The following is a 25,731-nucleotide window of genomic DNA, read 5'->3' as shown; positions in this document are numbered from 1 at the left end:
AATGCACAAGTGGAGCTCTCACCCCCAAAGGCAATGTGTAAACCAAGATCAAAAGGCCCATGAAAGAGAAGCCAGAGCCCAGAGGAAGGAAGCGTGGGCCACACCTGGGTACAAGCCTGCCCTTCCAAAGATATGGAAAGCCCAACTCCAAGTCTTGCCTCCATGGGCATGCAGAGCAGATCCCAGCCCCTTCTCGGTGGTCCCAAATGTTGAGTGAAGCCACAGCATGTAGAAACTGGGGTCTGTGGCCAGTGGTCTAACCTCAGTGGCCATCTAGCAACATATTAGTCCTTGTACACCAGCAACATGCCCAGCTCATCAGGTTACCATGCACGAGGCCCTGCACTGTCCAGGGCTCTTGATAAATACATAGGGATACCCTAGGCCTCGTTCTCAGGGCCCCACAGAAAAACAAGGCCCACCTCCCCAGGCTAGAAATCAACTGATGATGGAGCCAAAGCAGGCCGAGCCCCATGGAGAGAGGGCTGACTAGGGTCTAGACTCTTGGTGGGGGCATGGCTCAGCGTTCACGGGCCCAGCCTCAGGGCTCTGGCCATCGGCCTTGGGCACACACACTTTCCAGAGGACCCTCTCTACTTTCCCTATGCCCAAGACCCGCTGCCAAGAAGGCGGCCAAGGACAGACAGGCTGAACCAGAGCAGCCTCCTCGGGTTCCGCACACCTTCCCAGATCTGGGAGGCCTGCCTGCGGCCACGGAAGCCATCTATCAACTGGGCGCGGCCCCACTGAGCATTACATTTTTAAATAGTATCTAACCAAACGAGGTCAAGAAATGTCTCCAATGATGCCAGTGGTGTTATTCCAGCTGTGGCTAGCAACATATAACAACATGTATGTTGTTTTTATTATCCGTCTACTCATTAGGTAATAAAATATGCTCAGCATTAAAAATGTAACTGAAGCATTATCATACCCAGAACTCTGGGCTCTGGGTTTTCCTCAGAAGTCACCCAAATCTGTCACCTTTCCAGACTTTTTACCTATTTAATTTTTTCTCAAGAAGGGAAATTCCTCTTGGTGTCAAATAAATGCGTTCAATCCCTGTCCAGCTAGTAAAGTCAAAAACGTTCCACTACACTGCAAAAAGAACGGCACACGCCTGTAGCTGCGATGGAAGAAATGGAAACTAGCTGAGGAGGGGCAGGAGCACTGACCCACACCCCTTCAGGCTCTCCCCCAGGCGGAGCCCACTGACACAGGGGAGGAACAAGCACACCACCATCTCGCCCTCCCACTGCCCCAGCCAGTGCCCGGGCTCTTGAACAAAGGTGGCCAGAAAGTCTGGACTCTGGGGCCAGATAAACTTTAGACTTAAGACACCTGCACCTCTTCTTTTCTGGGTAGACCTCTATGTTGGGAGTAGGAACTAAAGGAGAGAAGAGCAAAACCCCATGAAGAGAAACTGCACATTCTTTGTAAAAGGAAAGAAGACCCAACTGAGAAAACAACATTGGGCTTGGAAGGAAGTTAGCTATGCCCGCCTAAAACACAGTGAGCACGTGAGCCCGCCTGCCCTGGATCTGGCCATAATCCTGAGTGACCAAGGCCAACCCCTCTGAAATCATCCTCACCAACAAGAAGATCTTCACCCCTTGAAACCCAGTGAGACCAATGTTTACATAAATAAGTCCAGAAAAGATGATGGTCAGACTGCGGCATTAAGCAACTGACAGCTCCTGGATGAACACAGAGCCAATAGTGTTGTGGCCCATCACATCCACCCATCCTTGAGTCAGAGGTCACAAGGGCCAGCACCACTTCCTCATCCCCAGCCAGACCCAGATGCAGCCAACTCTCAGGCTCAGAGATGCTCCTGATGACAGAGTAGGAACTCCAAGTTCATCTCATTCAAATCAATATCCAAGATCAGTGTTAGCACAAGGCAGAGCTCCAAGACAGAGGATAAAGTCCAAGTGACAGGGGCGTGTGGCCAGATACTTCTACAGCAAAGGGCAAGGATGACTGCAGAGGCAGCTCAGAGAATACTGGTCACAGCATCTTCAGGGCCTCACATTTCAACAGTTTAATCAAAGGAATAAGCTCTCCGTAATCACTAGCTCTCGGAAACCATTACCCACACCCCTGATCTCAGGACCAGCATAATCCAAGGGACACTGAATCCCAGTGTGTGTAAACGTTTCTTGCAGCAGCTGCAGGGGCGGCTTCCTGGGAGAGACAGCTCCAGTGAAGGGCCGGAGGGGAACACCAGTGTTTGGTTCAGTGAGTCTGCCCACCGACAGCCCACCTCTCCCCATCCACCTGCCCTTGTACCCCTAGCACTGCACTCACAGTGAAAGGGAATATTTGGTTGTAAATAGAAATAAACGCTTTTAAAAAACCAAGTGGAAATAATCTTTCTTTGAATAGGATTTTAAAGAACAAGGAAACTAACCCACTCCTGGGTATTTCTGAAACTGGTGTTCTACGCTTGTCTAGGACGGCCCAGACCCAGCAGAGGCTCCAGTGAGCACCAAGGTGACTCCAGGATGCTGGGGCTCTTACCTGTGCCATCTTGGCAAGGTCTAGAGAAGGCCTCTGCTCCTGCACTTCTTCAGGGCGCCGCCTTTTAACACCGACCTTCTTATCGTTCAGGACACACGGCTGGGAGCGGCTGCGGGAAAGGCCGCTGGAGCGTCTTGCCAGCTCTGGCGTTGAGGCAGGTGTGCTGCTGGCTGAGGGAGGACAGTATTCCACAAAGGAAAACTGCTCATGTGAGCAAGAGAGGGACCGTTGCAGGTCCAGCCGGCCCCCTCCCATGGGATGCGGGTCAGGGTTCCAGGCGTCACCTGCCTGTCCACACGGGGCTGAGCCTGGCACCCCCTGGCAGGGCTGCCCTCCAAATCGATGGTGGAGTCCTGCCTGGTCGCAGGGTGAGGAGAGCACGTTGGCCCGGGAAGGGAGGCTGAAGCTGGAGCTCCTCTGCATGGTGCTGAAGCCGTTGGAATAGCGCTGGACGCTGCCCCCACTGTAGCAGCGTCTCTTTTCCACAGGAGTCCAGACTTTGGAGCCCAAGGGCCTCCATGATGTCCGGCAGCTGGACATCTCATCGGAGAAGGACAGTGAGCGGCACTGGCGCTTGCTAGGGGGTGCTGAGGGGTTCCCGTTGTGGTCACTGATGCTGAGGTCTTTGATCAGACTGGTCACAGCACAGGCGGTCACTGCCTCCCGGTGCCACAGTGAGTTGTCCTTTTCAGGCAGGCATTCCCAGATGCTGGTGCTCGGTTGGTCAATCTGAAGAGGGCATTTCCTGTCCAGGTCTCGCCATCTGTCGTTTTCTGGTTCACAAATGACAAGGAGAAAACAGGATTTGAGAAGGCCTTCACTCCAGCCCTTTAATATCTCCACACCAACAGCCCGTTTCAAACACAGTATCTTAGAGCCAAAAGGCCCTTAGAAACCATCCAGTCCAACCTCATTTTACAGATGAGAAACTGAGGCTCAGAGAGGAGAAGTGAATCTCAAGGCTTTGAGTTGGAAGTTGGAAGCGGAGCAGGGCCTAGAATCCAGATACACCCCTGGGACTCCTGATACGGTTTTCTTTCCAGTGTACCATACTGCCTCCCAGGAGAATCCAAAGCAATATTTTTCATCCAAAATGCTTTCTCATCTTATGGGTGTGAAACCGACTTGACCTGAGCCCTGCCCTGGCCAGTAAGAGAGTCAGGACAAGACATATGTTAAGTGCCACTGGGTTCTCTGCAGTTCTCAGGACTGGGACTCGATGCTCTGGCAGAAGACCACAACCAAAGACGTCTCAACACTTCAGACGGGCACTGCCCGGTTAAAAGATGGCTGGGGCACTGCCAGGTTAGTTCACCCCAATTCCACCTTGAAACCCTTTGCTAATAGAAGCTGGAGCTGGTACTGATTTAGATCACCTCCATCAAAATGCTCAACATCGATGTCACCAATGGCTGCCAATCACAGCATTTTCTCTATGTTCACTCGATTTTTCACTTAAAGCAATTAAAATCTGTAAGAACAAGTCTTGGGCTTCACAGACTTAAGGGCACCACTTAAACTTATGTATTCAGGTCTTTACTTGAATATACAAATAAATAACCTATCCTGCTATGAAATGCTACATTTGCACTTGAACCTTTATTTTGTGAAATATTCAAGAACTATTTACTGTTTTTCTACTATGGAATCAGGCACCATGTGGGGAATTTTAGGAGATGCAAAGATAAATTTGACATAGTTCTTGTATTCAAGTCTACAGTATAAAAGCAAAGTTAAGAAATATGCCATGCTGTCAGGGAACAACCTGTTAGTACTATTTTCTCAAACCTATATATATTTATAAATCATGCACATGTGAATGGCTTGAGTCAGTCAAGAGAAGAATACAAGTGAAACCTGCAATGATATTTGGTAGGTATTTAAATGCACGCAGGGTCTCACAGCAATGCAGATCACTTACTGAGCATTCACCTGGGCTGTGTAATCCACACAGCACCCTGAGAGCAGGTACCATCATGGACCAGATCAGGAGACCAAGGCTTGGGGGACATTGAGCAACTGGCCCAAGGCCACACAGCTAGCACTAGACAGGATGTAAACCCAGCTTAGTCAGGCCCCAGAGCGCAGGCCCTTTTCACTACACTGCAGCGCTGAGGCAGACTGCAGGGGAGCCTGACTCTGGCCCTGGCCTTAAGGAGTTTATGGGTCAGGCAAGATGGGCTCAGGTGCGGAAAACTGAGACTTAACCCATGTGTGCTCGAGGCAGCAAGGACTACAAACCTATCTCCTCTACCAGTGGCCACTCCTCAAAGGGCACCAAGAGACACAGCCAGCTGAGCGTCACAAGTAGCAGCTTCTTGACTGACTCAATGGGAATGACCTGTGCAGCCCAAAGGGAGGGCCAGGAGCCCAGAGGAAAAGCTAAGGCGCAGCTAACAGTGGTACTCCTTCCTCTTGGGCATCCTGCCAAGGTCATGAGATACAGATTGAGGGGCTGGGACCCTGGCAGGGGACACTGCTAGAAATTATCCAGAGGCTGTATTCATGGAGGGCCTCAGAAGCTGGAGATGCAGGAGAGAAATCTTCCAAAAGCCCAGGCAAGCCAGCTGCAACAAAGCAAGACTGTCGCTAAACATCCAATTCCTTCATCATACATCGCTCATCTCATCTCCGAAATTTCCCAGGGCCTGACCACAGCAGGTCTCAATATCTGCTCCTCCAACTAGACTGGATCAATTACTTCCAAATATCATCCAATGTACCCCTTCCTGCAAGTTATATTAGGTTGTTCAGACAGGCTTCACCACCAAGGAAACCATTCCCTTTGGGTATTCACCATTCCATTAAACCAGCTTCAACTTGACACTGGTCAGCAGCTGAAAGTCCAATAAACTAATATAAAGTAAATTTTTTTTTTTTCAGACAGGACCTGGCTCTGTTGCCCAGGCTGGAGTGCAGTGGCATAATCCCAGCTCACTGCAACCTCCACCTCCCAGATTCAAGCTATTCTGGTGCCTCAGTCTCCTAAGTAGCTGGGATTATAGACGTGTACCACACACCCAGCTAATTTTTGTATTTTTTGTAGACATGGAGTTTCACCATGTTGACCAGGCTGGTCTCAAACTCCTGGCCTCAAGTGATCCACCCACCTTGGCCTGCCAAAGTGCTGGGATTACAGGCATGAGCCACCGTGACCGGCTATAAAGTAAAATTAAAGGAAATATAAACTCTTGTTGACAGAGTCACAAATATCTCAGTTATCATCTGATTTAAAAGAAAACAGAAAGTTATCCTAAGAAAAAAGTGAAGATTTATGTATGATGATGTTCATCAAAATGATGAGCAATAGAAAATGGTAAACATAATTAAAACATCTTACAGCAGGGGCTGGTTAAATAAATTATCAAGGAATAACATGGAGCACGAAGAAGCAGAGTTTCAAAGAACATTAAATGATGTGGGGAAATGCTAATGATATAAAGTTGAGCATAAAGAAATAGGATGTAAAACTGTATAGAGGGTGTGATTTCTACTTAGCAAAATACATCTGTTGTATGTGAAGGTAAGAAGGAAATAAACCAAAACGTTAACAGTGGATTGGCAGACAGCTGGTTGGTAAATTTATTTTTTCTCTTTTGTTTTTCTATAGTCTCCAAATGTTCTGAGAAAAAATGTCTTACCAAATATGTGGGGGATGTGACCACCAAGCCCACTGGTGCTGTGCCCTTGCTGAACTCAGGAAGCGAGCCAGGGTCAGGGTGGGGGCCCACAGCCCGCCCTCTGCTGAGTTGGCTCCTCTGGGTTTTCCGGAAGTTGCTGTACCAAACGCTGGCCACTAACTTCTCTTTTGAGACAAGGCACTGAGGCACCAGATGGGCCAGGAATGTGGCCGACTGAGGAAAAAACCAACGGGTTTGGCACAGAGCGGCAAGGGTGGCCGGTGCTCACGGAGCCTGAGACAGTATACTACAGACTGTGTCTCCACCAGGCCTCGGGGAAACCCACGAGATGAAAAGGAGTTGATCCCACTCTCAGAGGATGCCATTTTCTATTCCATTTGTGTGCCACTGGCCTGGAATTTTCCCCATCTCTAGGGAAATCATAGAAGAAAGGGAAATCGGGAGCCAGCTAAACCACCCCTCCCATCTGCCCTTCCTTTCCCACGGCCAGCCTGTGATCTTGGTGCTTCTTGAAGGCATCCCTCAGGGCCTCCCTACGCCAGGCCTACCTCCTCACTGCCTCTAGATAACTTTCTGAAGCCCCCACCGATTGGGGCCTATTCGCTTCAGGTGTCACCCGCTGCTTCTGGGAAAGAAGACAAGCATTTCAGACTGGCACCCGGGCCCATCTCCTCATCATTTTCCCCAACAAACTCTACACTCCAGGTAGCAAACCTCCTATGACAGTGGAGGTCAGAAAATAATCACATAGAGTCAAAACCATCCTTGAAGAATTCCTGAACCAGCCCACAAAGTACACCTCCTCCACCCAGCTTTGTGTAGACAACCCAAAAGGGTAATTCTTATGCACCAGCGATTCTTTATAAAACTAAAGTTTAAGTAACTAGACTGCAGGAGCAAGCACAGGTAAGACCTATATGCAGAAAGGCTGGAAGTCCAACTTGCTGGGCCTTGAGGTAACCACCAAAACCCAGGGACATCAGAGCTGGGTGATGAATTCCTACAGGACCTACTCCTTCTATGTTACAGAGTAAGCCTCTATGGCCTGTAAGATTTGTTGTAGGGAAGATTCGAAGAGTCAGTTTTTAACTATGAAGAGAAGTTGTAGCTTCCCCCAACATCAGCTCTTTCACTCATACACACCCTTACAAAGGCCTGGAATGTTCTTTTCCTGCCTTTACCCTCCTTTCACCAAGAGTCTCCTCATTTAAAAAGCCAACTCAAAGATCCTCTGAAGATAACGCCTTCTCCTAGCTCTATGATTGTACAGCACAGAGGTACCTGAACTTTATGGATCTGCTGACCCATCTACTTCTCCTCCTAAAGCCACAGACTCTCAAGCACAGCCCCAATGTGGCTCCCCAGTGCCTAGCACAGAGCAAGGCACACAGCAGACCTTAGTCACTGATGCATGAATGAGGGAGTGGATTGCAAACTGCAGACAAAAGCTACAAGAGGATGCGGTGTCCCCTTGGACTCACCTGTCTTTTGTCCTTGGCCTTTGCCAAGGACACCTTTGTGAGTCTTCACAACTCACCTTTGTGAGTCTTCCTTGGCCAGGTAAGTCCAACCTGGGCTGTGCCCTGAACTGTCTGCCTCACCTGGGCCATGTGGCCATGTGTGACTCAGCCAGGAGATGGGTTGGCAGAGTCATGTCTAAGATACTCTGAAAATGCAAAGCACTGTTATTGTGTATCAACACCAGCCAGGTGGCCACTTGTTCAGTCTGCAGGCAGATAATATTGTAATTGTTTCTATCTTTATCGCTTTGAGAAGTACAATATGAGAAAAGTAAAAACAATCAAGGCTATGTTTAGCCCTGTGTTTTCCCCATTCGCTCATGGAACAGAAAGCGATTTGTTGGGTCAGATCACCAGACAAAAGAAACAGGAATAGAAGCTAATTTTTAATGGCAAACTGCCCCAAGCGCTAGGCCCTAACGTCACACCGTACAAAGGGCCTCGGTAGGCCTCCAAGAAGAGGATATGGGGTGCCCCTGCCCCCTCCATTCAGTATCACTTCTGCACAAACAACTATAACTCTTTCAAGTCACAATGGCCATGATGTAGGAGTCTACTGAGCAACAGTCACTTGGTGTAGCGGAATGGGCAAGGACCTGGGTTCAAACCTCAGCTCTGTTAGTTACTCAGTTCCTCGTAGCTATTAGGAGAATTAAATAGGCATCTCATACAGGGTATAGAGTAGGCTCTCAAAAGCAGCAGTCATCATAAGGATAATCAACGGTACTGGAAAACGCTCTCCTAGCTGAGGCTTGACTCAACCAGAGCTGCAACTGGGTGCCGGCCTCTGTAGAATCTGGCTGGAATGGAAACCTGGCTTCTCTGACTAGGATTTCTCAAAGTGTGGCTTCTGGGCCACCTACAGGAGCATCCTTTGGGGGTGTCTGTTAAAATGCAGGTTTCTAGACCCTGTCTCTGACTTGGTAAATCAGAATCTCTCTGGGTAGGCATTTGCAGCTTAACAAGCTCCCCAGGTTATTTCAATGCAAAAATGTTGAGAAATGCTGTTCTGGAAAGCGGATGACATGGAGAACTGAGTTCTCAAACATCTGTCAGAATGGCGGCCCATCCAGACCATCCAGCACCACTGCCCAAAAGCTTCAGGAGGTTTGACAATTCTGGTCTCTACAAATTTGAATTCATAACATCACTGAAAGTTGGTGTTTTATGTTTCGGTTTGGGCCAATTCCAGGAAGAAGAATGGAGAAGGATCACTTCACCCTTCAAGTACTTAGAAGTTTCACAGGACAGGATGAGGACCCTTAGGGCCTCCTTCTCAAGCTACATAACATGCTCTCGATGGAGAGCCACTAGCAAAGGCCTTAGAAGCTAATTTACTCCTGTGAACAAGATGAGTGTGAAGCCTCCCACTTTCTCCCCGAGAACACGCAATGGCCCATCAGCTGTGTCCTAAAGACACACAGCAGGGCCCCCATCCACCTGCAGCCTGACACCAAGCCGCTGGCAGACCTGAGCAGGGCGCGACAGCCCACAGCCTGAGAGCACAGCATCAGCCCATTCAGTTCTATGCTGCGCCTGTTGCTTTAGCCTTTAGGGCATGTAAAGCTTCTCCGTGTCCCCACTGAGCATTATCTTCACAAGTCTGAAATGAAACATACGTGAGAGCATGTGCATTCGTGTGTAGCGCAAACACACATGAGCCTTTGCCTGCAGATGGGAGAGTGAGCCACACAAGCATCCTTGGGCCCAGTTCTCTCACAGTCTTGGACAGACTAGGCTCTTCCAAAGCTGAGGCTTGATGACTGAGCTTGAAGTTTCTGACTTTTGATTATGCCACAAAGAACAGGAGAATGAGATGCCTACATATGCAGAGACAAGGACCCAAATCCCCAAATTTGCACTCACAAGGCTCTGGTCCTGTCACTGTTTGACTAAGAAGGGCAGAAGACTGCTGTGTGCACAGATCCTAGAGCTCGAAGCAAGAAAAACACTCAGAGGAACACGAATGGTATTTGACCTCAAATGTTATTTCCATTTCTACCCTTAAATGTGAAGGAAAATTCCCAGGGCCCCAGATTCTTGGGGGACTATAAGCCTTCATATATTCAAAAGATAGAGGAGCTTTATAGCCCTGGAGAGCTCTGTACTATGTTTTCAATGGTGCCTTATGGTCACATAAGTACAGCAGAATGTGGTTTCCAGAAAAGGTTAAGCACCTCAAGTACAGACCAATGCCCCAATTAGCAAGCCTGCTGTCAGATCAGGACCAGCTGACTCATTCTTACATTTCACACCTATCTACTGGTGCTGACAATGAGTATCTCTCCCCTCCTGTGGGCTGGGCTGTGTGAACTTGGCCTCAGGGCCACAAAGGTTCTATGCTTGGTTTGGGGAGAAGCTCACCAAATCATCAATGGGAAAATCAAGAGAGCCAAGGTGTCTCTCTGAAGGTGGTTTTGCTAAACTGATCTTACGAAAAGAACGTGGGGGTGCGGGGGACACAAGCAGGGCAATGACATGAGCTCCCCCATGATTGTCTCATCTGTTTTTAAATGGACTTGAGAGCCTCTGGCTCCCTGGAGGGTCTCTTTGCTTATATGACCAGAAGGAGACTCAATTCAGAGCAGTGTCAGGAACAAAAGGTCCTCGGGCTTTGCCTGCCAGGCCTTAGCTTCAGGTCCTGCCCACGCACCTGAGATGGACTGTAAAATGGCAGCCGTGTCTTGGGTTGGGGGACAGCAACACAAGACACCAAGTTCCTCACACAAGGCACAAGGAATTCGGATGGCTAGAGATAGCGCTCCATCAGGACCCACATCCAAGGAAGAAGGAAGGCGGGTCTGCAGGGCTCTGGGAGGTGACAGAGGCTACTAAGTAGGACAAAGTTCGGGGTTCACAGCCATTACCAGGGCCCTGCCCTTACCAGCAGAGTTGTGGTGGCCCATGGCAGCTGCCGCTGCTTCTGGGAAATCTTTGCTCTTACAAAAAGATGCCCGGTGGGATCCTCAAGGTTAAAAACCACACCAGATGGGGCACTGGGAACAGGGGCCTCAATCTCACCATCTGCACAAGGTGGGGTAGACTAGGGTCTCATGACAGCCCTTTCGGTTCTGACCGGGACTTCCTATTCCACCCCCCAAGGCATTCATAAATGTAAGGGAACAGCTAGTATTTGCAATGGCAACAAGAACTCTGAAGGGACAACAAGGTCAGTTTGGTCTATCTCCTCTGGATTTCCATCCTGATTGTGGGTGTGCACAGAGCATGGGAAACGGGCAGCTGCTGGTGATGCATCTCTCAACTGATGTGCACAACAAAGCTGGGTGCCATTAAACAGATGAGGGAACTGGCGACAGGCAGAGTTTTCACGAAACTGTCAACAAATGCATATTTACTGTTAATCAGCTAACACTCCAATAGGGTCCTTGCTGAAGCTGAGGAAGAGCATGAATGTGCATCCCAAGCACATGACTCATCTCATGGGCTGTCACAGCAATCCCCATCTGACTGATGGGGAAACTGGGCTTCAGAACGATGTCACATCTCCCCCATGGACACACATCCAGCAAATGACAGAGCCCGGATGTCAACCTAGTCTGCAGTCCCAAGGTCATGCTCTTGCAGTTGGGTCAGGCTGCCTAACTTGACCATCTCTTCATGTGGAAGGCATGGTACCCAGATAGGCTGGCAGTGGCCATTTCCTGTCCTCTGGCACTATTGTGGTCCCCTCCCCATCAAGTCAGCCCAACCTGGGTAAGAAGGCAGCCCTGGAAAGCTCTGTTTTCACTTGTCACTGGCAACACTTGTCGTGTGCCAACCACATTTTACATCTACTTCCATTCTGTGCTTTATTATTCCTGAAACACTGCCTGAAGCCAATGAATGGTACAAGGAAGAATTTAAATACCCTACATGGACAAACTATTTTAGAGATTTTTAAAAATCACGCATATGACCATAATAAAAATAAAAATAATAAAGCAAACCTTAAAAAATCCTATATACATATACATATATATACATACATACACACACACACACATTTATATATGGATATAATTTTTTTTCAATGAAAACAAATCTCATTCTAGCCTATACTGGTTAACACACAGTCTCTTATTGGAGGACCTGGCCCAATGACCACATTCAAAATGGTTGTCTCTGCAAGACAGAAAAAGTGGCAGAGACCAAAAATTGGGCCTGAGAAGCTCTGATTTTGTTATTGCTGTCATTCATTTTGATTCATTCATTTGTTTATTTGTTCTAAGAATCAAAAACACTCAAGCTCTGACGGCCACCCTTTTCCTACAACGCGCAATCACTTTCCACTTTCCACGACAAACAGTGGCTGAGTTTAAAGACCAAAGCTACCAAATCTCAAAGCAAAATCTTTTAGTCCTCCCCAGCTCAACACAGCCAACTGGTTTACCCTGTAGAAATTAATACAGAGAGTGCCCCAGGGAACAACCCTTTTATGTACAGAGTAGACTTTAACAGCCAAGTAATTAAACCCTGAAAGTAAGGGCTTATAATTAAAATGCGGACAAACCTGAACTAGGGCGGCACAAGGAGGGCTGCTATAATATTTTTACAATTCCTTTTTATACATAATGTATGATCCTTCTGCTCAAGTTTCCTCTATGTTCTTTGCCTGTGAAATAATTTACATTAATAAATAATTTATTACCATAACTCCTAAAGTAATTATGGGTTTCCATCCAATTTTTTTTTAGCACATGAATTGTTTTGTTCTCTGTCCACTGACTTGTATTTACAAGACTTTTCCTAGTAGCCTTTTTAAAATAATTGGTATTGCCTTTGCTTTCTTACATATGAGTGATTTCCAGGTCTCCTCCTCGCCTGAGTGCTGAGGAAAATGGAATGTGTGGTGCCCATTGTCCCTACAATACAAATGCACTGAATGGCTGCAATTAGCCAAGGGTGGTGAATGGAGACTGCGCTCGCTCCACTTGCCCTGTTTCACCAAAAAAGATTAAACTAGTACACGTGTGACCCTGGGTCCCCCACTGCAAATGGCAGAAGATGTGGAGGGAGCCTGGACTGAGAGTCCACATGTGGCCCGGCTTCTCCCCACACAGGACGACTCTCAGCCACAGCCCGGGCCCCTGATTTTTGTACCCACTAGAAATCAGAGTCAGGAGCAAGGGCTGGCTCCCTCGCCCAGTCGGCTGACCAGTGGGTGGGCCGCACCACGGAGCTGCCACCTGACCCACGTTTCCTGTGTCGAGAGCACAAGAACCAGTCATATAAATGGCTCTTTCCCAGAGCAGCTTTGTAGAGGAAATTCTATTTCAGCAAAGAAGGTGGGCTGGGGATGCTCTGGGAGATGAGAAAGGAAGCCAAGAGTCAAAACAGCCTCTGCTGGCAGGAGCCCTGTGGTGGGGGCTGAGCTGGCACCCCAATAAGGGGCACTCAAACCTGGTGCAGGGCTGGCTGGGCAGTGCTCAGCTCTACCCTCTCTGCTTCTCCCATCCACACTCCATGCTGGCTTTGTTCTCTCTTCCACACTGAGAAGAACAAAACCACTTCTCTGTATCAAGTTCCTAAACTGGGGTAGGGGACAAGAGTGGGGAACGGCCTGGTATCCAGCTTGCAATCACAGGGCGTGAAGTGCTTTTAATTAAAAAAATAAATAAAAAGCATAGGCCAGGCGCGGTGGCTTGCACCTGTAATCCCAGTACTTTGGGAGGCTGAGGCGGGTGGATCACCTAAGGTCAAGAGTTCAAGACCACCCTGACCAATATGGTGAAACCCCATCTCTACTAGAAATACAAAAATTAGCCAGGCGTGGTGGCAGACGCCTGTAATTCCAGCCACTCGGGAGGCTGAGGCAGAAGAATTGCTTGAACCTAGGAGGGGGAGGTTGCCGTGAGCCAAGACTGCACCACTGCACTCCAGCCTAGGAGAAAGAGCAAGACTCCATCTCAAAAAAAAACAAACAAAAAAACAAAAATAAAATTAAAAAGGCATTGTTGTGAGTACTCGATTTATATTAGTTATGTGTTTTATCTAAGTGGGTGCAGAGGAGGCTGGGCTACTTGAAACGCTGGCATTTTAAGAAGTGACCAGGGTGCTGTGCTCCTTGCTCTACTGCACTTGCCCAGATTTTCTGCAGAACATTCGGGAAACTTGAACTCATACTGGCTTCCAGCGAGGACCCTGGCATGGGGGCTCAGGAGGAAAAAAATCCTGAGTCACAGGACCAACTGTCCCCAGCTCTCATGGGAGAATTCCACTGATCAGCACCAGAACATGAGTCTTTTATCTTCAGGAGACAGGCTGGGGGTTGGTGATTATGATAATTTGGTGTTTTATCTTTGCACAGCATTGTCAAGAGCTGGAAGGGCCCAAAACCCTCTTGAAAAGTCCAGCCGGCCCCTCAGAGTATTCTCTTCCCCACTGTTGAAAAGCAGGCATGCCAGGCGCGGTGGCTCACGCCTGTAATCCCAGCACTTTGTGAGGCTGAGGCAGGCAGATCACGAGGTCAGGAGATCAAGACCATCCTGGCCAACATGATGAAACCCCGTCTCTACTAAAAATACAAAAATAAGCTGGGCGTGGTGGCACACGCTTGTAATCCCAGCTACTTAGGAGGCTGAGGCAGGAGAACTGCTTGAACCCAGGAGGTGGAGGTTGCAGTGGGCCAAGATCATGCCACTGTACTCCAAACTGGCGACAGTGAGACTGTCTCAAAAAATAAAAAATAAAAAGAAAGAAAGAAAGAAAAGCAAAGCAGGCACACCTCTGATGAAATCTTGCTTCCTGGGGTGCACTCCCGGTTCACAGAGCACCAGGAGGGCTGGAGAGGCAACCTGAGCTTCCACTAGACAGAGTGCACAGGGTGAGGCTCCTGGCTGCTGACCCCTCTCCCCCAGCAAGTGCAGGAAAGGGACAGAGGTGGGAGGGAGGATGTATGCTAGTGTGTGGCCGTCACCTTAAATCCCCACAACTTGCAAGCTGAGGAAACCTAGCCAGGAAGACGGGGTGGTATCCCCATAGTTCAAGGGCCTCCACATCTCATGGAAGTTGGCCTAAGCAGCGCGGAATTCACTGTTCATTGATCTTTCTCCTCCACCAGACAGAAACCTCCCTGAGGGAAGGGGCAGGGTCTGATCCACTCTATCCCTCACCAGGTGCCTGACACACAGCAGGTGCTCAAGTCGTATCTATGACAGCACGCCACTGCAAATGAAACAAAATGCAGTCAGTGAAACACCTCAGTGATGCACAGCCATGCAGGTCAGGGTTTTCCTGAATCAGGGAGGGGCTGAGCAACAGAAAGATGAGGCCCGTAGACAGAGAGCAGCAGAGGAGAACGAGGGGACTCCAAAGACCTCCCACCAGTACAACGGCTCCCCGCTTCTCCCTCTGCTGCCTCGCAGTGCCCTGGCACTGTCCCACAGAGCAGAAGGAAGACAGGACCCTGCTAAAGAGGAGAAGAGCCTGGGACAGAGGCACTGGGACCCTGCCAGCACTTCCTAAAGAGTCACTCTGTAAACAGGAGTCTGGAGACACAGCGTAGTCCCTCCTGGAAACCATGGCCTCCCCGGTAGAAAGCAGGTTGCTGGGCTCCGCAGCCTCCAATAGACTCTCCTGGGCCATCTGGGCTTTTCCCCACACACCTCCCCTCCCTGGGGCCTCTGCCTTGGTCCCTGGGCCTCAAGACTTGCCCCTACAAGGGTGAGTCTCTCTGCCATCACAAACCCACCACACTTTCACCTTATTGTAACTTACATAGTGCAAAGACCAGAAACCCTTGAAATAAAGACCAGTATCTCCACAACCCAGTTTACTGATCTGGCCCGGTTGACAGCTAAAGTCTAGGCAGGGTTGAGGGTTTGGGCATGCTGGGGCCTCTTTCTCTTTCCCAGCACGACACAGGAAGGAAGCTCAAAGGTGAGGCTGTCCCAGGAAGCAGGCAATGAGGCAGGCTTCTGAGCTATGTGTCTGGGGCGCTGAGGGTTTGCTGAAAGCCGTAAACCACGGGGGAGGTATTCAATCCTGTGGGGACGGGCCTCCGAAGTATGTCATACGGAAAACCAGGGCCAGCTGATCTCCCTGTCTCCATCTTCTTCAGCGGCAGCATCAAGAGACCCGCCACATGTCCCAGAGCCATGGCATGTGGTTGAGAAGAAAACAATCTCCCTTCATTGCCCACCTGAGTCCAACTCTGCCTACTGACGGAGCTTGCACAGGGCCACCTCACTAGACCTCAGTTCTCCCGTATGTACATGAAGCCGCTGGCAGAGCCAGCGGGGCCCGGCATGTACCGAGCCTGGCACAGGGCTCAATCTGACACATCACCTCATCTACAGCAACTGTATCTGAAGAAGAAAAACAAAACACCTCACGTGCAGGAAGGACCGAGAAGGAAAGGCAAGGGAAACTCTTGAGGTCTGACCAAAGTAACCTTTGAATCTGAAAGCCCACAGTTGTCATCCATCATCCAAGAGTGGTTTCTGAGTCCACACAGACGTTACAGAAACTCATGCGGCAAGACGTTCCCAAAGGTGGGCAAGGAGAGCCACAGAGGGACACTGAGAGGTCAAACAATGCCCAATCACCTGAAGCATCAAGAAATCAACATAATCAATGGTCATCTTTTTTGCCCCCTATAAAAAACAGTAATTCACACTTGCACAGAAACAGAAGATCAAGGCAATCTTCTCTGGTAGGCATGTCAGCAAAATGGATCAAGAGCCTTAAAAATGTCCCTGCCCTCCAGCCTGTCTATTCCACTCCTGTAAACTATCCTAGCAAATCATCTCAAAGGCAGACAAGGAGTTAGGCACTTACATAGTCACTGTTCATCACAACAGCAAATAAAACAGCCCCTTGACCCACCAGCCTAGATGTAGTTACATCACTAAAGACATCCTGATACACTTACCACACAATGTGGCACTGTAAACCATTAACATGCATGGAATGAACAATTTTAATGCTGTGGGAAGATGATGGTAACTACTCCAAGGGAAAAAAGCAAACGAATATAGTTTTACCTAATTATATGTTCATCGTGCAGTGGGCTATATAAAAAATGCTAAGAACATAAACATACACAAAAATATCAACAGTAACTCTCCCTGGGCATTGGGGCTCTGAGAGATTTTTATTGCATACTTTACACTATTGTGTATTTTCTGAATGAAAAAAATCGACATGAATTACTTTAATCATCAGACAGAAATTCTCAGTGTTGGAGTTGTAAACCACACATTAGTGCCTGTCCCTTCACTCAGGCACCATAGGGGACCAAAATAGTTAAAACACACAGAAGAGTCCCGGGGCTGCACTTTTTGAACTTGGGTCCAGAAAGTGCTTTGAGCGTCTCACCTGGAGGACTCAGACCCTGGCTGGAAGGACTAGGAGGACAGCTTCCAGGACGGCCTTGAGTACTTACCCATAATTCCACAAGAGAAAAGTGTAGGTCCTTGACTCATCTTCTTTGGCGTGTGCTGAAAACAACCAGAAAAGCTATTCACTCTTCAAATCATAGGAAGCATGTTTGCACTGACTCTCTACTGATCCCTTCTAAAGTCACAATAAAAGGGTGGCTGTCCTTTGCCAATGTCAGATCAGGGAAAGGAGGAAAAGGTATTCAAAGAGAAAACATCTGCACAGAATTAGGCCCAGACTTTTTGTCCCAAGTCTCTAGTGAGTTATGGAGTCCATTGAGTTAATGGGCTTTGAAAACACACAGAAAGCCCCATCACTTCTGACAGGAGGGGATTTTTCCACATAAGAGATGTGGAGGCGGCCCAGGGGCAGGATGGATGGTAAACAGCGGAACAAGCTTCCTTGAGCTGGGCTGAGAAGAGACCAAAAGAGGAGGGGACCTCCCTGGGGACACGAAGAACCTCAAGTAGGGAGCAGAGGGCCCCAGGTCCGACTCCGAGACCCCTCCCTTCCAGATCCAGGGAGAACAGCTCTCCCGCTCTGGTGAGAAGCATGGGGAGAGCTCAGAAGGGCTGGCCTCTGCTCTGCAGACTGTTTTGTGGCTACACTGAGGCCCCCTGAGGCATTTTCTCTGAACTGAAACAGAAACTCAAGGGTTATACTTGGTCTCAACATAACAGCGATGGCTTTTGAACTCCTTGGCACTGTATTTCCACAACAGTTTCCTTTCCACTGTAAACATTCTACATCTTTCCTGATGCCCCCCGCTTACCCTCAACTGAACGCTATGGCCACTGGGCAGAAAATAGGCCAACGAGGCCTAGAAGAACCCCAAATCCAGGGCACTTGCTCCACGGCTACACAGTAAGCTGGGTGTAGAATATTCTGGGGGTTCCTCATGCTAGGTGATACCCAGGTCAAGAGGCTTGCCTGGTCCTCTCATGAGCAGAGACTACCCAGCCAGAGCCTCAGGAAGCAGCTCTGCCTCAAGTGCTCCGAGGCTCCCTCACTCACTCGCCCACTCGCTCAGTGGGCATGGGTGGGTGATTCTTTCTGGGCGGGCTGTGCTGGGGGTTGATCATGCAATGGTGAAAGGAGCTCTCAGCCCCAGAGAAATGAGCTTGTCACAGAAGGCTCGAACTTCTGAAAGGAACCCCCAACACTCCCCATCAAAATGACACAAACAGACAAGGCTTCCAGGCTGGTAAGTGGACGAGGGCCCAGGTTCTGGCTCTTTAAGGCCTGGCAGGACGGTGGGGCTGAATGGGAACACCTGGCCCATCCAGGTAAGAGGGTGGCAAGCACCTGGCACCAGGTCCCTCACCTCATCCCCATCCACCCAATCCAGGGACCTCTGCACGAGGTCAACACTGTGCTCATCCCACAGGGTTACTAAGGGTCCGTCCTGATCAGCCTGGGGACACAGAGGTGGAGGAGGGCTCACACTTCACAGAAGACAGTCACAGACAAACCACGGGGAGATCGGGGCTGGAGGGGATGTCCAGGCAAGTGTGCTGGGATGGGGGTGGACACCGGGGCGGCCTCCTGCGGGGGATGCCTAGACTGGTATTGAGGACCACAGGAGCTTCTAGGGCTGAAGGGGAACAGGGCAGTCCTCCTACAGGTCGCCCTCCTCAGTTTAAAATGATCCTAACAGTATCATCACACTCGGTCACCCTCCTGGATTCCACAGTGATGTAACCATCCCCTGTACCACCATCTGTGGAAATATCTGGGAAGAATTCAAAACGGCTACACCTGCTTCCTCCCATCGCCCGCCACACAATCCCAGCTGAGACCACACCAAAGTCATGCAATGGAAAGTGGATGACAAGCGCACGAGAGCCCTGCTGCTGGGGCTGCGCTGCCTGCACAGCCGCGAGCTCAGCCTGTGGATGCCAGGCAGGCCCCCAGTTCCCAGGCTCAGAGAGGGAAGTCGGGCCAGGGTCTTGCTTGCCAAGGGAGGTGGCTCCCAGCACTAAGGGAACACCTGGGCACAAGGAAAACACCCCCTGGGGAACCCCGGCCCCCAGTCCATGCCTGCCAGGTGGGAGAAGACAACCCAGGCTGGGAGGCCACAGAGGCCACACCAGGATGGGGGCTGGGGAGAGCAGAGAGAGCAGGAACACCGGAGCACCCTGTGTGCTTCACTGGCACGCATGCAGGAGGGGTTGGGGCTTTCCACACCGAAGCAGGAAGCCACACAGCGAGCCGCCCCCTGCCTGGCCAGCAGAACAGTGCTTGCTGGCCGCCTCTCACCAAGCCGGCATGTTCTAGACCAAGGAGGACCTCAGGGCCCTTCTGATCCAGGCCGTCACAAGGAACACTGCCAGAGATGCCGGGGTCGGTCTGCCCACAGAAACAGCACTGGGCCAGCACACACAGCACCCCAGGCACTGTTCATACATTCACTCGACTTGCTCATGCATTCATTCAGTGAGGACTTATCAGCATCTACAGCAGGTCCTCAGAGTGGCCTGCCATTTCCAACCTGGAAAACAGACTCCTCGTCACCCTACCATTGGCCCTGATCCCAGCCACTGCCAGCCCCAGTGAACGCCCCTCCTAACCGCTCTTACAGCCTGTACCCTGGGCCCCCATTTCCTACCCTCCACCCAGAACCCAGAGCCATCTTCTTAAAGCAGAGATCGGACCACGTCATCCTGTTCCAACAACTTCCCATCACAACCAGAATCAAATCCCGGCCACTACCTCTCCTCCACAGCGCACAGTGCTCCACATGAGCCAACCTGAGCACCCCCAACCCTGCTCTGGTCCTCCCCTCCTCACTCACACCACCCAGTGGTGCCAGACCAGTCACTACCATCTCAGGGGCTTTGTGCCGGGATCTTCATACAGCACGCTCTGCGCTGCTCCTGCCCCGTGGCCTCCTCAGTGGCCTTGCCGGACCATCCTGGCTAAAGCGGTGCCTCCCACCCACTTTTCTCTCTCCCATCGCCTCATTTAATGAACATGGCAAGTATTGGAACATCTGTTCCTGTACTGACTCTCTGCTCCATGGGAACGGAAGCTTCTTGAGAAAGGAGGGCTGTCTTGGTTCCAACTTCACAGCCGACAGCAGGCACCACGGCTACAGGCACCTGTCAGCGCCAGCCTGTCCCACTCCTGAGGCCACACACCCGGTGGATGTTAGGCAACAGAAATGGATTTTCACTGGGCAGAAGTTACTGTCTCCCAAAATCGCTGGCCTCATGCAAAGTCAAACCTCAGTGGGGAAGGGCTGAGAGGCCAGCCTGAGAGTCAGAGCCACCTCGCAGGCCGGCCTGGCCTCCTCATGCCTGTCTCCAGCCCTCTACCTAAGGGTTCCCATGAACCAGCAATGGTGCACACTATGATTTTCCAACCCGAAGGAACGACTTCTCCATTTCCCCATCCCAGGCGAGCCACTGCTTGTTCCTCACTGAAGGGATGAAATTGCGCAGCCCAGTGGTGCGGCCCCCTTCTTCTGTCAGCAGCACCCCACAGCCTGAATTGGGATACCTTCACCCTCTCTGTATCATGTCTTAGTGGGACTGTCAACCAAGGTGCCTCCACCTCCCCTGGCCCCGGGCTAGGCCCAGATCTCAGGCTTGGACACTGGTTCCATGGCTGACTCCTGAACCACAGAGCTGGGCCTGATCCACCCAGCAGGGAGGCCCTCAGTCTGCCCGTGGGCACCTGCTTCTGAAGTCCTCCCAGCTGCTCCGGTCCTGCCCTTTCTGGGGCCCGACCGGCCCCCTCCTCTCCAGCCCTGAGCGCTCTCCCCGTGCTCCAGGGAGTTCTCTCTTGGGGTGAGTTAGCTGGAGATGGCCTCTGGCGCTGACAAAGGAGGAACCCTGACTAATTTCGTGCTTTACCTTGAGACCAGATCAGGGCCCATCTTGCTTTCTGAGCCCCATCTGTGAAGCTAAGCCAGTGGCAGCCAGGCCAGAACGTCATGTACTGACAACTTTCCAGGGTGCCAGTCCCCAGTACACCCTGACCGCTGGCAGGTTTCCCTGGTCCAACTCCACATGGGCAAACCAGCGGAGCTCCTGCTTGGCTCTAGGTTGGCCAGGGCCTTTCACTCCCCGGGCTACCCGGTATATGCTAACATTCCCACTGGTGTGTACCATTCCTACACACACAGCCTTTCCAACACTTTGAACCTCCTGCACCCACAGTGGGAAGAATGAGCCAATCACGGTGTGGAGGCCCCAGCAAGCCCTGAGGGAACCCCTTGGCCCTCTGAGGTTTCACAAGACACTCAGTGTCTGCACTCAGCGAGCACCCGAGCCCTGCAGTGCTGAGGTCTGCAGTGAAATAAGACCAGAGCACATTCCCCCTTTGTGTTTCTCCCACTGTGAAGCCTCTGTTCCCGAGCCCACCCTGGGGCAGGGCCTCATCTCTGTGAGACTCCTCAGATCACGAGAAAAGGTTTTTGGAATTAGATCCTCGTAGGAAAGGCAAAAGCTGGAAATCAAATGGAGGCTTCAGGGCCATCTGTCTGACTAAAGAAAGCAGCCCTGGCTTAAATAAAGACACAATTAAGGCTCCAAATGAGGAACTGGCCCTGCAGAAAATGCCAGGCCACAACCACGGTTCTTCGTAACTTTCCTCTGCACATTATCGACTAAAGCAATCAAGTCACATCTTCCATCTCCCGACACAGTGTTACCGGGAGCCACAGAGCACCTGGGGGAGGCTCACACTCATGCCCTACGGGAGAACGAGCGGAGCACCCACACTCCCGAAATGCAACCCCGCGAGACTGTGGCAGTCGAAAGCAAAAAGGAGATCCAGGCCTGAGACGAGAAAGAAAAGCTGAGGAGGGAACAATGCCTTTGGATGAAGATTCTCAAAGATACTAATAGAGATATAGTGGCCCTGACTCCTGAGGCTCCGGGGTTAGCCAAAGCATGGGCGGGCCCCTTGGTATCTCTGCCTGCCCAGGGTGAAAGGCATCAGGCTGCCCTGGACCCTACGCACTCCTGCGTTCTAACTTCAGGCCAGCCTGGGGCCTGCCAGAGATCCTGGCTGGGGCCACTGAGCTCAAAGTGCCAACTTAGCATGGCCCAAAGTATGAAGAACCCCAGTGCCCAGGAAACTGTGTATAAGGCCTGACATGGCCACTAACTCCTCAAATAAGAAAAGTCATTTAGCCTTTGACATCCCAATCAGACAAGTGCAGAAGGAAGTGCTTGTTCTATCTACCAGATCAGCCCCTCCAAAAGACTAGTATTGGTTGTTATGGGGAAAGTCAGGCAGTCTGGAGCCGCATACTGCCCTCTGCCCAGGAGCAGCCAGCCGTCAGCTCCCTTTGGTCTTCAGCCTTAAGGGAGGATGGGCTGCAGAGAGAAGAGTGGGCCTGGCCAAGGGAGGTGGTCACTCTGGAAACAAGAGAACAGGCTCTTGGCCTGAGCGTGGGCGTGCGGGAAGGAGCTGAGGGAGCACAGTGCTCCAAGGTCAAATGTCTGGGCTGCCTTCCAGGGGAGCAGCTAATGTTAGAACACTGGAAGGAAGAGCCCACTCGACAGAGGAAGGCACCAGGCAGAGTCGGGGAAAGAGGAACTGGACCCAGCCATGGCTGCTGGCCATGTAAGCGAAGTCAGGGCCATGGGCACAGCTGAACCTCAGGGCCATCTCTCCCCAGGCAGGTGGGCCCTGTGCTGGGAAAGGCAAAACACTGAGCACTGGTCAGTCCTTTTTTTCCTTTTTTTCCCCACACCTTTCTTTGAGGGAAAGGCAGTTGTTTCACCAGCATTTAGTTCTTTAAAACAGGGGAACCAGAGAACCATGGCATGAACCCCTAAGAAGGCTGGGAGGGAGACCAAGTCCTCGCACCCCTCAACAGGCCTCAGAGTTGGCCACGAGCTCTTCCTCCAGTGCCACATGACACCCAGGGTTGTGAGGACCCTGGTGACTTTCCCTTGCACATTGAGACTTTCCCGCCTCTGTGACTGAGGCCTGACTCTGGGGACCCAGGGAGAGCTGCACCTCTGGGGCCTGCTCCCATAATTCCAAAGTGGCCTGTGCTGATACCAGTCCTGGCCTCCCCCATAGTCATGCTTTCCTTTTAAATCTTAAACCTCTACTTGTCATCTTCTTAGTCTGATTAGAAAACAAAAGAAAAATTATTTTCCATCGTTCCTGTTGTTATCTTGATGGTATTTACACGGGGATGATGTTACCAGTTTAGGAAGCTAAAGCAAAACCCCATCAACTTCCTCTGAACCTCTGCTGGCTGTTCAAAGCAAATGCTAGCATCAGCGTATCTCACATTCTGTCCTGTGGATGTCATCACTAGACTAAGATTATTTTCGGTATTTCTTCAGTTATTTACATCGTGTGTCTCTCCCCAAAGCCTGGAGGGGCTCCAAGGTGATCACAGCCTCTGGAATAGGGCCCATGCAAGAAGGTGCTGGGGGAAGCAGACAAGGGCTTGGACTTGAAATCTGTGCCTGGGGCAGCCCCTCCCTGGGCTCTCTGAGCCACAGCTTCCTGTCTGTATAATGGGGTAGAAATGGGTGCACCCCTGCCCCTCAGCAGGTGGCGCAAGGCTCAAGGACAGGGAGGAGGTACCTGGACCTCTGGGCATACAGCTTGGATGTCTGTCCCCTCCAAATCTCATGTTGAAATGTAACCCCCAATGCTGGAGGCAGGACCTGGGCAGGGGTGTTTGGGTCATGGGAGCAGATCCCTCATGAATGGCTTGGTGGCCTCCCCAGGGTAATCAGGGAGTCCTCGCTCTTCTAGTTCATGTGAGGGCTGGTAGTTTAACAGGTCTGGCACCTCCTCCCTTCCCTCTTGCTCCCTCTCTCACCTCGTGACACACCTATCCTCCCCTCACCTTCTGCCATGACTGGAAGCTTCCCTAGGCCTCACTAGAAACAGAGGCAGATGCGATACTTTTCCATGCTTCTTTTTTTTCTTTTTTGAGACTGAGTCTCGCTCTGTCACCCAGGCTGGAGTGCGGTGGCACAATCTCTGCTCACTGCAAGCTCCACCTCCCGGGTTCACACCATTCTCCTGCCTCAGCCTCCTGAGTAGGTGGGACTACAGGCGCCCGCCACCACACTCGGCTAATTTTTTGTATTTTCAGTAGAGACAGGATTTCACCGTGTTAGCCAGGATGGTCTCGATCTCCTGACCTCATGATCCGCCTGCCTCGGCCTCCCAAAGTGCTGGGATTACAGGCATGAGCCACCGCGCCCGGCCAGTGCCATACTTCTTATACAGCCTGCAGAACCATGAGCCAAGTAAACCTCTTTTCTTTATAAATTACCCAACCTCAGGTATTCCTTGTTGCAACATGATATGAACTAACACACTTCCCAAGACCCTCAGCACAGCCGCACCCCCAACATCTTCCTGCTGGCCCACGCTATAGGGCAGGCAGCACTGAGCTGGGCCGGGCCAAGCACTGGCACCCAGTCACTGTGTTCTGGGCGCATCAGCAAACTAAGCAATGAGAAAGCCCTTCTCCAGCAGGGCTGTTCCCCACAGCAGAGCTCTCATCTGGAGCCAAGGGGAAAGAAGAGGAGGAGGAAGACAGATGGGCCCAACACTGGGTGGTTCTGGGCCTGGACAGGTCAGTAACAAAAAGCAGCAGAAAGAAGGATACTTTCCAACAAAGCAAGGGAGAGTTCAGGAAGAAAGCAAAGATTCTAATCTGTGAGGCCACAAGAGAACACGTGGTAGAATCCCTTCCAGCAAAGCTGCCTGCTCTCCCCTGACTGCTTTCCCTTTCTGAGTTTTCCTTCCCTGGCTAGGGCTGGGAGGCCGTGCTCCTCCTGGCAGGGGCTCAGGCCACACCTCTTGGAAGAGCAGCTCAGCTGACGTTGGGCCCACATGTCCTGGAAACAACTCTGAAGCCAACACCAGGCAGTCCCACCCTAAGAAGGGACCAAGCACAGAGGCGGCCACTACAGCCAACAGCACAGCTGGACCCGGGAAGGGTTCCTCCCTCAGGACCCCCAGATGGCTCCTCACCTTTGAGGTCAGAGCTACTCTAGTCACACCCACTCAGTCGTGAACTGCAGCAGCAGCCAGAGAGAGAGTAAGACAATGGTGAATGAGAAGAGGCCAGGCGACAGGAACCTGCAAGCTCATCCATCCACAAACATCCACTGAGCACCTGTTAGGCGCTGGGTCCCATGCATTCAGCAACAAGCAAGAGAGACATCCCCTGCCTTCACAAAGCTCCCATTCTAGCATGAGGACTCGGTCAAGATCCATAAGGACATGTTTAAAAGTGCCAAGTACCCAAGAGGGAAAAAGATAGGAAAAGAGGAGAGAAAGTGTGGTGGGGGTAAGGGGTGGGAGCTGGTACTGGGACTGAACTGTAGGTCGAGTGGCCAGAGAAGGAAGGAGGGAGGGGAGCATGTCCTACTGTGGGGAGAGAGCTCCAGGCCAAGGAGAAAGTGCAAAGGCCTGAGGCAGGCTCACACTTGGCGTGTTGGAACAGGGAGGCCAGTGAGGACCGAGCGGAGGGGGCAGAGTGGCAGAGATGAGGTCAGAGCAGTCACGTGGACAAGAATGCATGGGGCCACATACATCCTAGTAAGGGCTGGGTGTTTGCTAAGGATTCAGTGTAAAGCCAGTGGAGGCTTCTACACAGTGGAGGACAGCTCTGACTGGGATTCTCTCTGGCTGCTGGGTGGAGAACAGGTTAAAAAGAGCCAGAG

General features: G+C 51.0%; 1 protein-coding gene across 2 annotated transcripts in view; it reads right to left on the bottom strand.

Annotated features, from left to right (window-relative positions):
* Positions 1–25,731, bottom strand: part of FAM53B (family with sequence similarity 53 member B) — a 126,037-nt gene that overhangs the window by 59,936 nt on the left and 40,370 nt on the right. For both annotated transcript variants that reach the window (XM_023224312.2, XM_023224313.2), the window contains 2 exons: positions 17,070–17,124; positions 2,524–3,296 (listed from right to left, as the gene is read on the bottom strand). In XM_023224312.2, coding sequence (XP_023080080.2) covers positions 2,524–3,296; positions 17,070–17,124 — 828 coding nt within the window. The remainder of the gene's footprint in view (positions 1–2,523; positions 3,297–17,069; positions 17,125–25,731) is intronic.

This window comes from Piliocolobus tephrosceles, chromosome 9 (assembly GCF_002776525.5).
Source record: "Piliocolobus tephrosceles isolate RC106 chromosome 9, ASM277652v3, whole genome shotgun sequence".
In the NCBI taxonomy this organism is placed as follows: Eukaryota; Metazoa; Chordata; class Mammalia; order Primates; family Cercopithecidae; genus Piliocolobus; species Piliocolobus tephrosceles.
This window is presented reverse-complemented; position numbering and strand designations above follow the sequence as displayed.